The sequence below is a fragment of the Ochlerotatus camptorhynchus genome, unplaced genomic scaffold, assembly GCF_037179485.1.
Source record: "Ochlerotatus camptorhynchus isolate MF236.1 unplaced genomic scaffold, CSIRO-AGI_Acam_v1.1 ptg000144l, whole genome shotgun sequence".
NCBI classification, from domain to species: Eukaryota; Metazoa; Arthropoda; class Insecta; order Diptera; family Culicidae; genus Ochlerotatus; species Ochlerotatus camptorhynchus.
This window is the reverse complement of record NW_027040634.1, coordinates 406,087-419,047: the sequence shown is the minus strand read 5'-3', so window position 1 is coordinate 419,047 and position 12,961 is coordinate 406,087. Positions and strand designations below refer to the sequence as shown.

The 12,961-nt window shown below is 38.3% G+C and overlaps 1 protein-coding gene across 1 annotated transcript; it reads right to left on the bottom strand.

The window, feature by feature from the left end:
• Window positions 1–653: 653 nt before the first annotated feature.
• Window positions 654–1,520, bottom strand: LOC135700921 (uncharacterized). The gene has a single exon (XM_065221592.1). The coding sequence runs from the start codon at window positions 1,518–1,520 to the stop codon at window positions 654–656; it is 867 nt and encodes a 288-aa protein (XP_065077664.1).
• Window positions 1,521–12,961: the final 11,441 nt, after the last annotated feature.

Below are 12,961 nucleotides of genomic sequence, written 5' to 3'. Positions count from 1 at the left end.
ACCAAACCCCACCATCAAACACGACCCACCGTGACTACAGTCAGTCTTCAAGCACGGCCTTCATGATCTTGTTAAGTATACACTTAACAACACATCAAAAGATAATCAGTCGAGTGTTGATTCTCCTAAGATTTGACATTGGAAAAAGTGGTCATTTCACGCGAAACCTGTCTTTTACTGGAAAATTTGTTTTCCAAATTCCAAATTTCGAACTGATGTAGAAGAGGTTTTATCGAACTTGTTTCTGAAGATCTTGTGATTGCTGAGACAGAACCTTTGCAGTGAAAGTGCCCATTTTGCGGAAGTTTTTCAAATGCAGTAATGTTTAGTAAACTATATAAAAAACCGTTTATTGAATGTTGAGCTGATTTCGATCCTCTCACATGCTGGTTTTTTTTTAAGTGGTACCAGTGGACTGGGTATTCTCAGCTTCAGATGGTAAGCTGTTTATCAATAAGCTTGAAATGCGAAGAAGAAGAAGAAGTAGCGTAGGTTTACTGTTATGGAAACTGACATGGAAAGACAACGAACAGTCAGGTAGCATTCGGATTTTATTTAAATGAGTAGATAGATTTTATTATTAATATTTAATGAGCTGATGTACGAAGAATGACAGCACGTATGAAACAAAACTTTGCCAACTGTACACGTGTTCAGTAGGTTTTCAAATCGAATCTTGGCCCTATCAAACACTCTGCCGGATGACCGAGTACCAAACTGGCAGCTGAGCTGACCATCTTTCGCAGCGATAGGTATAGCCTCGAGAAGCACGTCTGCATTGTGTTCACAACACGTGCCGGTTCCACACAGTATTTGTTTGTCACACGACCAATGCAATCGCTGGTTTTCTCAGTCAAAATTTCTTTCATACCAAACTGGGCGTAAAGTTTCTGCAAATCGAAACCGGTTGACTCGTTGTAGAACGCCAATCGGACAGTGAAAGCATACATCAGGTCCGGGAATTCAGGAGGTACCAGCATGAAGCCTTGGCAATACTGCAGCAACCGTTTGCGATGATGAGGAATAATTCGTAGGCTATCGACTAGGACTTGATGAATCTCACTAACTCGGAACGGTACCCATTGAGGCTCGTTGGAAAGGATTCCGTAGTACTGGTAGTAACACATGAACGAGTTGTATGCTCGACTAATGATACTTACATTGAACTTTGAGTAGAGGTTCTGCTGAGCCAAACACTGCTCAGTACGCTGCTTGTAGATGCAATCGCCGGGCAATGTACGAAAAAATCGATTGAAAACGTAGTCGTTGATCTGCAGGGTTGTCTGATTCCACGAATTGAGATTGATCAGAATACAGTAAATGTGCGTTTGTACGCTGGATTCATCTGGATAGCCACTGCTGATGTAACGATCGATCGTGTCCTCAGAGATGAGAAGGTACTCGGCACATTCTTGCTGGGCGTCGCCAAATGATTTCCATCTGGGTTTATCCAGATTTTTTAGGCCCAATGCATAGTGGATGGGTAAAGCTAACACAAGTGACACTATAACAGATTTCATTTGTGAATAGAAGGTTTAAATTAAAGTTGTTGATCGTGTGAGTCAGTTTATATATATACAATAAATAGTAGTTGTTTGACTATATTGGCACGTTCCAAGGGGGCATCAGTGACTTTAATGAGGTCATTGATGCAGTTGAATTGAAGGAAGCCTTCATTTATGCATATTCGTTTCAAATTTGTTATAACACATGGCTTCGCGGGAATTTGGTTAAGTAAGCGACTTACTGTGTTTTTATTGTCGTGTCATGGTGAACTATTGGTAATGGTTACCTGGTACCCCAACAAACATTGAATTTTGAATAAGAGCTTATCCAGGCAAAAATGAGCTTTTTTAGCTAAATAATGGTTTATTCAGCTGTTAGACAACTCAAATTGTTTGTTGAGACAGTGCTAGTGGCAGTGCTCACGATATTGATTACTGGAACATTGTAAGGTGGCGTTCAACACCCGATCTGGTTCTTTGCAGTACTGTTCGGTAACACCAGCCACGACCGACGTATACGCAGGCCAAATATGGATATTCGGGTGGTATAGGTTCGTCCAAGTCTGTCCAACTTATTCAATGGAGACACATTTTGTTCGAGACACTGCTGAGTGTGAAATTTGTACTGTCAGTTAACAGTCAATGGAATGAAAAACTGCTTGAATACGTCGTCCTTAATTTGCTGCAGTTGTTCGTCCCAAGCAGTGGTGGGATAATCATTAGCAAATTGATATTTTTCCGCTCTCTTACGCTCTCAATGTCACGGAGTCGTTTTAAAGTGCAATAGAGTTCGGTCGGGATAGCTTAAAAGATGTGCAACATTTGTACGCTGGTAAAATCGTCACGTCAGTCGTAGTTTAGTTTGTGAAGTAAGGGGCACGGTAGTACAAACATGTGAAAGTTTTATGGATTCTGTTCCCATCTTACGTAAGGACCAAGTGGAAACAACGAACGTCGCGTAGCTTTTATGTCTCCAGGTTTGAAAGATCATAGGTCATAGAGGCTTATTCTTGTGTAAAGGGCACCGCCGTCGAGTTTGAGTTTGAATAAATACTAAGTCCTATCATGTTAAGGAGACTTATCGTTACATCGCTTGATTATCGTGTGTTTTGTGCAACTTACATCGTCATCAACGTCTGCTTCGGGGCCGGTTTTGAATGGTTGCAATAGCAACGCGATCGTAGCTTGAATAATATGATATAAGGAGCTTGGTGGCCTAAGAGCGACCATTTTTCCTTACTGAGTTGAACATCAAGCGATTAATCTCAAGCCCTTCCACATTCAAGATTCGTTAATAGCTTTATTTGTTAATGTGAATACATTGTAATAATAACAACTCGATCCTTGGTGTGTTATAATAAAAGGAGCTCGTTTGCCTTGGGGTAAACGTTTTTCTTACTGAGTAGAAACCCGTGGGTTCAATCCCAAGCTCCTTCGCCTTATAGGATCATTAGGATATAAATTCAGCTTATCGTTTACCAAAACGAGCCCTGCTGCAAACCTAGCGTTCTTACCCAATATCCCAGTGATTCCTCGTGGAAGTGCAGAGTTCTCGGCTTCCATCAAAGCGAGTGTCACGTCAACACATTCCTACCCATCCCTTTTTTGACCTGTGTACGGGCGCGGCCGGCGCTGGTATTGCCTAGTTTGAGATCACCAGTTTTTACACATTGAGGATGACTGCTAGTCCCAAGCATCGTCTATTGGTTCTCTGTGTAATTACAGCTGATCTGGCAATAACAGAGTAGCAACCGTGGGCGGTCAATCATGCTCATGCTCATGCTCTCTTACGCTCTCAATGTCACGCGTGGTATTGGAGCAAAATATCATGATTGATATTGATTTCTAAGGCTATTCACAACCTGTAAAATTAAAACTGAGCGTTGAATCGACGCAAACAATTTTTTCCACTACACCGGTTTCACCTCGTTTTCTTAGAAAGAGAAGGTATAATAATGCTATCTCTTTTGATGTAGAATTACGTCTTTCAGCAACATATTGGGGGTGCAATTTAAAAAAATCAAAATCGACCGCGTTGCGAAAAGTGGTCGGGTTTTGGCCACTTATAACTCTGTCAAAAGCGGATGGATTTTAACTCTAAACAAGCCAATCTGTTAATATGAGCACTTTATCAATTTTCAAACGGTCACTTTTGAAAATTACACAAATGTCCAATTGTTGCAATGGTGATCAAAATAATACCGATGGGCTGCAAAAAGATCTTTCCCTAGCACAGATTTCAAAATCGAATTCCATCCTGTCTCACCGAACAGTGCTTTTTCAATCACCGTGTGTTGTGGCGTACGATCGGTCTTCATCAGCAGAAGCAGCAGCAAAGTTTTCGGCGCGTGGCGTTGTATATTTTTCTCCAGTACACGACGAAAGGCTCGAAGCAAGCTGCCCTCAAGAGCCTTCGATTCACCGAAGAAGGAGGAAAAAGGCGCACTGCTGCTGATCGGATTCATGCCAAACGCGACACCCTCGTTCCATACAACATACAGTTCGCCAGCCTCGTCCGTGTTGAACACCCTAATAGCTCAGCATTACTCAACCATCTCGACAAAACGGTCCTTTTCAGGAGCACCATAAATTATTGTTGTTTAAGAGTTAATTTTCATTGAACGGTCGCTCGCCTTGCTGTCAGTCACATCATCCCCAAAGCTATTTGATAATGTACCCAGCAATCAAACGTTTTTGGTCAAATGTGTAACAGTATTCAAGTGGTACATGAAGATTTTTGCAACGATCGAAAAACACATGACCTTGTTAATTAACCAGAAACACTTTGAATTAAGGTAAGGTTTTCTCCAAGATGCTAGAAAAAAGCAAAAACAAATTTCGAATCTATATGATTGATCGCAAATATCTCGCAAATGGAAAATTTTAGACAGAAATTCATTCAATCAATTTCCGGTTTTTTTTTATTATCTATTGAATAAACCAAAAATTTCATTCAGAAAACCAGGCTTTTCCGTGATGGGAAAAGTGGTTTCCCTAACGCAGTCGCCGAATATTGATACCGATCCCGTCAAATCTAGGGTCGTGTATTGGATACAACCTCTTACTTATTTCTCTTCGCCGATGGCAGACTCGAAGCGACTACTGCCATGGAAGTTTGGTGAGATTTGTAGCTGGTAATTTTTGTTAAATTGATATTCCGAGCTACTATGTCAACCACAGTTGTTTGCATCTTGATTTTTGTGTACGAAAATCTAGCGCGATCTTGTTCTTTGGGGAGATTTGATGTATTAATATTTTCCCAACACTGGTCACAAGCCTTCAGGCTCATCAGTTTACGAACGCTAGAATCATCTGGATTGCCGAAGGGTTCGTACCGTTTAAGTGTTTCATTTGTAATAAACAAATAATCAGCACATTCTAGTTTAGCATCTTCGAATGACTTCCTCCTAGGCTCTACAAATGGTTTAGGCCTTGGTATGCTTTGTAAGGTTATTAGAGATGATAGCAAAAAGAGCAGAGTGATGCGTTATTACCAAGGTTGATACTGGGATGCTTTCAACGCATACTTACTTACTAAAGCAGATTTTGGTTAGTTTAGCTACACTTATAGCGGTTGTAAAACATTACACGAGAAAAGGCGCTGAGTGTTATCGTCGGTAGAGCACGTATCAAAATCGTTCTTATTCAGGAAGAAATTTTGAAACCCGGACATTTTTGCAACCTGTTACGCAATAGTTGGTCTGAAGAATGTTTCTGCACATTTTATTCCCATTCCAACTATTTTGTACTCTTCCCAATTCGGGATACAGACACGTTTAAAACAATTAAAATATACAAGCGATAGCACTACACCATTACGGCCACACTGACACAACTTAAATGTTCAAGATTTTTAAAATCTTAGATGGAAAAGACTTGTGGAATCATTCATCACAATATTTCTCAATGAAATTTAGAGGATAGATTAGAGGTGGAAAATACATTCATACATTACAGTGCAGACTCACATTCTCGTCAGCTAATCGCCCGGGCATGCGACACAACTTTAAGACGTTCATAACAACAACGTCACACAGCCACAATCAGCTTCTACTGATTATTGAAATTCACCAAGGAACTTCCCAAGCAAACAGTTCTTGGGATTTTGGATTCTATATATGCGTTGTAAAGCATTTCCGAATGATTCTTGTGTGCCAAAGTATGAACAACTCAAGCATACCTTGAACGAGAACGATGCTCGGAAGTGATCACAGTCCGCGTTTTGCGGGTCTAGGTCAGTTGGGGAGGCTGATAACAGTACAACACAGATGAAACTGGTGAGCTCATCTTACAACAAAAGATGGTATTGAAAATGTAGATCAACGCACTTGCATGGTCATTCGAGGTGGATGAACACCGACGAACCAGTGGACCACCGTTGAAGTTGATAATCGGGCTAGAGAATTTGGCACAATATGTATTCTTAATCATAAATCGATGTTGAGGGATGAATAATCACTGCCACTGGCGTAGAAAGCACTCAATTAGTAATTGTGGAAGATTTTCAAAGATCACTAAGTTGAGAGCAATTAAATGATCCCATAAGAAGCGTCAAAAGCTAGGAAGGAGATGAATATGGGTAATCACAGTAATACACAATGTAATAAGTATACTTTGGACCTGGGTACTGCGGACTCAATTGATTTAATTTTGCAATTCAATCAGAAAATGCTTGACAATTTCCTCATGTGTCAGAACTGCTTTATTTACTCTTCTTCAGTTAAATTCCGACTAAAGCTCTTAGCCAGGAGTGCCCTTTGCTCACATGACAGGAATTGTCCAAAATCAATGTAAACATAAGCAACATTTTGGATGTTAGTTCTATAGTATGGCACAATACTATACTTCATGCAAACTTTATAAATTGTTATGAATTTTAAAATAAGCACAATCTGCATGAGCGTACAGTGTTTATTAGCACAAGCTCATTTCACGTCTCTTTATTTGTGACGTGCAAACATACATATTCAAGTGTTTACTCGGCTGTGATTTGTGCTGTTTCCTATCCCTGCACATGACGTCTAATCGTCAAAGTATGTTTTAATGGAGCTGAATCTTCAAAATTATGCTGGGTTTTACACTCATTCTGGAACTATTTAGTCAGACCAGATTTGCAGCCAAGTTTACCAGTAATGTGGCGAATATAACGTGCTTTCAAATCAGCATACGACACAATCACACAGTGGTCTAAAACCAAAAAATCGTGATCGTTTGAGATTCGAGCAGGAAAAATTGATTTTAAGTAGGGGAAATGGCTCTAATATTGGCCTATGGATCTAAGATTGGGCTCATCACTAAAAATCTACTATTAATCAATTTAATCTAGATGAACGCGTCATTATGACGGTATTAATGGATATTTTGGCCGCTATTGAAAATTTAGTCGATTGCTGCATTTATGTATGGGCCCAAATTAGGGACATTTAGGCCGACATTACATACATTTCCCCTATATGGTGTCTTGTGGAAAGTTTCTTGAAATTTGATTGTCCAACTTTTGGCGCTATGTATTTTTTGATTAATCTCCCTAGAAGTGAGATAAAAAAAAATCTATTTTTTCAAATGGCAATATTATAATGGTTTGATGTTTTCAGAAATGTTCATTGCAAGAAAGTTTGCTGAGGACACTAACTTTCTATCTATTTTTTAAAGTAAGTTAAATCATATTTTTCAAATATGCTGATAACGTCTGGAACACTTGTTACGTAAATTTTGAAACATTCAAAACCAATTGAACAACAGTGTAAAACTTAGCATATCCTTCTGCTTCCCTCCACTTCATGAACATATGGCGGTAACTGATTTGTTCTGTAGGTGTAACAAGGTGACACCGTGAAATAAAATATAAGTTTACTTGAATGAATGTTTACATCACAATTATAATTCAGTTTTTTTTTTGCTGTGTAGCAATATCAATACCAGCAATTTGACAGTACTTACCGTTAGTTTTCTAGGTCATTTATGATCGGTTTTAAGAAAAAGAAGGCGCAATTGCAACAACTTCGAATAACACTTTTCAAACAGCTTGTGTTTAGAATGTCAATTTTGATAAGCTGGACAACAATGGAAATTTGACAGGATGAAAACGATCAAAGCTAACTATGCGTACTGCATATGAATCAGGCGTTGCCAATCTGCTACCGTTTGCCGCCCTTCGAGTAGTTTGTACTGGAAAATGGGTTATTTGAAATAAACAAAGATAGATATAGTTGAAGATGCTAATTTCAAATAACAGACTAAAGTGTTAATTTTTATACGATAGATGGAGGAGATGAAAGTATAGAGTTGATAGTTCCGTTAGAGTACGACAGTGTGAAAATTGCATATAGATAGTAGATAGCGAGCTAGGACAACTTTTAAGGAAGGTACAAATGGGTTTTTTCATCTCTCTTTACCAAACTCCCCCTTTGGAGAGGAATGGTGAGGGGTATTCCCCCCCCCACACCAGTGACAAAAAGAGATGAACGCCGACCGCTCAAGTACCAACGATGTGTTTGAAACAGTTCTACCGATTTTTACCGCATTTCTTAGATATATACTTACTTTGTTCTACAAATTTGTGTATTTTTGTTTCTGCACAACTTTGTAGAACATAAAAAAATGTATAACAAACACAAAAAAGTTATTCTAAAAAAACTGTTTTTGATGGGTCATATTTGAAAAATACGAATTAACTTACTTTAAAAAATAGATAGAAAGTTAGTGTCTTCAGCAAACTTTCTTTTAATGATAAGTTCTACAACTTTTCTCAAAACACCAAAGCATTATATTGTTATTTTGAAAATAAAAACAGATTTTTTATCTCACTTCTTGGGAGATAAAAAATGCATAGCGCCAAAAGTAATACAATTAAATTTAAAGAAAATTTTCCTAAGGCACCATATTTTAAGTTTATTAAGCTTCCCTAATCAAAGTTCAAAATCACGTTTTTTTGGTTATATTATTCATGAATACGAGTTTACCAGTTTACGATACACTGACGTGATTGATCAAGGTTGCTGATCTGGCCATAACCAGACCTCATTCTATGTCTCTATTATTTGCCGCTGAGAAGCTTTTCCAAAGCCAAGTAGAGCCTCCACGAGGTGTCCCATCATTAGTTCCATCATTCGTTGAGTCGCAGCGTTCAACCTGACTATTGGCCACGAAAAGGCTTGCCAATGCACATCCAAAATCGACTACATACATCCGAACAATTGTTTATCTCAAATCGAAGGAAGACATTCCGCGCAACTTCCATAAACCGGAATAGTTCTTGTTGATCTTCGTCTAGCTACGTCTACAATTTGGACTTCTACATCAACACATGTCAGGCAGCTGTTTTTAATGATTCTGGTTCCAGTCCCGTGGGGTATAACCTTAGAGTGCCCAGGGAAGTGTATTGGGGCACCTTTTATTTATTATGTATAAAGGGCGAACACGAAATTATTGCGACACATTCAACAGGGCATAACTTTTTTACTATTGGGTAAAAATCAACCAAATTTTGCACACTTTCTCATTGATGTGTATTGTGTACAAGCTGTCAAACTCGAAGTCGTGTTTTTCGATTCAACGAAAATGGAGGTGAACCAACGCGAGTTGAGAGAACAAATTCTTTCCAAACACCTGGAATTTCCTGACCTGTCGCACCGGCAGTCGGGAAAAATGTTGAACATTCACCATTCAACCGTCTCCAGAGTGTTGAAGCGGTTCCAGGAGCGGTTGACGTTGGACCACGGCAAAGGAGCTGGAAGAAAACCGGGACCGGAGAACAAAAAGACGGAGGGAAAGGTGAAGCGGATGATTAAAGCAAATCTCAACGTCTCAAGCCGTGATTTGGCTAAAAAGATCGGCATGTCGCAGAGCTACGTCCAGAATGCAAAGAAGAGAGCTGGACTACATACATACAAGGTACAGAACTTCCCAAACCGCGATCAGCGGCAACAATCGACGGCTAAAACTCGGGCACGGAAGCTCTACGAGAAGATGCTGACAAAATATGGCTGCTGTGTGATGGACGACGAAACGTATATAAAAGCCGATTTTAAGCAAATTTCGGGGTTGGAGTTTTTCACCGGCAAGAGCAAGTTCGATGTGGACGACAAATTTAAGAAGAAGAAAATGTCGAAGTTCGCCTCCAAATATCTCATTTGGCAGGCCATCTGCTCTTGCGGACTGAGGAGTGAGCCTTTCGTGACAAAGGGCACAGTAAATGGCGAGATCTACAAATCTGAGTGCCTCGAGAAGCGCCTTTTGCCGTTCTTGCAGCAGCACGACGAAGCTCCGCTATTTTGGCCAGATTTGGCATCATGCCACTATTCTAAAAGTGTCCTGGAGTGGTGTGAGGCCAATTCTGTCCATTTTGTTCCAAAGGACATGAATCCGCCAAACTGTCCGGAGCTGCGCCCGGTGGAGCAGTACTGGGCAATAATGAAGCGGGAACTTCGGAAGAGCAAGAAGACAGTCAAAGACGAGAAGGACATATTAAGAAAATGGAAAAAAAAACTGAGAAACTGGTACCGGATGACACTGTAAAGACTTTGATGGAGGGCATCAAGCGAAAATGCGTTCAATTTTACACTCAAGGCTCCATCGATTAACTTTTCTTTTGATTTTTGAAGTAAATATATGTATAAAACTACCCTAAAATTTTGGTTTGATTCTAAACATTATAAGAAAATTGGCATGACATTTTCGGTGTCGCAATAATTTCGTGTTCGCCCTTTATTAATGATTTGTGACGTGTTTTACGATTTTGCGACATTAATCTTTTTGCAGATGATACTGTGTTATTCACTGCAGCTAAGGATTTAGATGATACCGTTTTACACTTGAATGAAGATTTGCGTTCTCTAAGTAGATGGTTGAAGTATAAGCAGTTGAAATTGAATACAAGTAAAATTAAATTTATGGTAATTTCGCGGAATCGAGTAAATGAGAACGTCTCTGTTGTACTTGATGATGAGACTATTGAGATGATTGATGACAAACTTAAGTTCAACTCTCACATGTCATCAAGAAAATTGCCAAGAAGTATGGAATTCTATGTCGACTGAAAAACGATTTAACTATTGCCAGTAAAATACAGCTATAAAAATCAATCATCTCTCCTCAACTAGACTATGGCCCTTCCATTTTATTTCTGGCCAATACAACACAAATATCGAGATTACAGCGCTTGCAGAGTAAAATAATGCGTTTGATTTTGAGATGTAATAGATTCACTTCCTCAACTTTGATGCTAGACGCCTTACATTGGGTTCGGTGAAGCTTGTGCTTCATAAAATTCTTTATATTATAAAGGAATAAATGTTTTCAATTCGATGCCTAGACATATAAAACGTTCAGCAACACTTACAGAATTTAAAAGACACTGCATTTTACACGTTAAAGCTGTCTTTTGAACAGTTATTCAGTGATTTTTTTTATGAATTGACAAATTATGTATCTTGACGAAATTATCTCTAACGGATTATTTTATATGGATAGCTGTCATAACGACCTTTATAATAATTATTGTAGCACTGGAAAAACTATTTCTGTTCGCCACGATGGTGAGGATGGATTTTTAATATTTGATTTAATAGTAGATTAATAAAAAAAGTAGTCAACAAAGATTTGAGCCTCGCGCGCGTATTACGGATATAGAGGACTGAATTTAACATTTGATAAAAAAAAAAATGCAATTTTGAAGCTTATTTGGGTTATTTGAGTTAGTAGTAAGTTTTCTGGCAAATGTTGGGGGTTCGTGAGCATTCCTAACATTGCTGAAAATTATGATAGCATCAATTGCGGGGTTGCTAGTGTAATATGATGCTTTGTAGATTGTTCATTAACTCTTGATTGCTTTGTAATTCTTATGAATATTTTAGGTGGACAAAAAGGCAAGCTAAGAGGTGGGCGCCTGAGCTTTTCCACATTTATATCGCTGTGGTTCACCAAGTGAAAAGTTCGTGAGTCATAGTGAGTTTTTACGAACTTTTTCATCACTGAAAGCAACTATAAACTCTCGTCGGAATTTATATCTGTAACTGAAACCAGTTCGATTTTGTTTGCAAACCTGGTTAAATTGTCATATTTAATTATCTTAAAGATAAATCGTCCATCTCAAACCTTTGTGGGGGTAAGAGGTGGGATAATCATCATCATCACCTACCAATCATATAATTACCAAAATAAGAACGTACGGTACGAGATGTCCACGTTTCATCCATCTATTGGATTCTGAAGCATCGTGTTTAAATCTTCAATTTAAACAGGCCCGTTGTTTTCTGAATCATCTTGCCCCTTAAATGCTGCACAGTAGGCTTGGCCGTTTTGATATGTGTGACGCATCTTCGATGTGAAACATATATCAAATAGACAAGAAAAATGATGTATATAGGGTATACGTCCCTAACCTCGGTCTAATATGCAGCCATAGATTACGTTTTTAATCATAACTCATCAATTAATTTACCTGCAAACGATATTCTACTGCTAAATGGTATGCTTAGATATGCTTATCATGTCGTTTGCTATCAGGAACCGCAAAAAGTTGAAAAACTTACTTTTTTTAAGACAAAAACTCACCAGGGAAATGTATGTAATATCGGTCTATTGTCCCCAAATTGGGTCTATTTATGGATGCAACTTCGTCCTATCCTGTTTGATTCTCAAAAAAAACGCTCTTGGTAACGTTTTCTTATGTATTTTTTTTTATCACTATCACTGTTAACTTAATACTCTTCATTCCTCAAAACATTTCTTAGAGAAAATTTTACGAAAACTACATTAAATCACTCAAGTTAAAAATTAAAAATTAAAAATTTCGCTTATCGTCTTTCGACCGCAGAATATCTAAATCAAAACATTGTGATGTTCATTATACAGATTTGGCAGAAAAAATCTCCCTTCCTGTTCGTTCCTTATCATCCAAATGCAAACCACATTGTTGACGTTACTCTTATTGCTATATGCTGTCAAATGAATTTCATGGGCCAAAGTTAGGAACATAGAAAAGAAATGTGTCCCTAAAGTTGGGTCCATGATTTACTTGTGAAAACGTTGTTAAACAATTAAAATAAACATAAAATATTCAAACAGTAACTGTGAGTTTTACGTCTAGTGTGTATTATCAGGTAATTCCATTAAATAAATGCCATAATCAGGCCATTTGATGATCGTCAGTGCAACCTTCCCATCTTAACCTTAGAAGTCATGGCGGCTAAAAACTCCGAACAGAGTGATATTCTCAACCAGTTTTATTACTTACGAGAGCTGAAAATGTATTGAAATGTTGTGATATAAATTGATTTGTGTGTGGTACACATTTATCAATCATCAGTGATCAATATTTTCCTTATTTTTTGTGTAATATTCCTTAATTAATTATTTATTTGCGTGATAGGCCGAATGAAAGGACTAGACCCACATTACATACCGTAACCCTATATATCATTTTCCAGGATGCTTTCAAGAACTGGCTGTGTTGG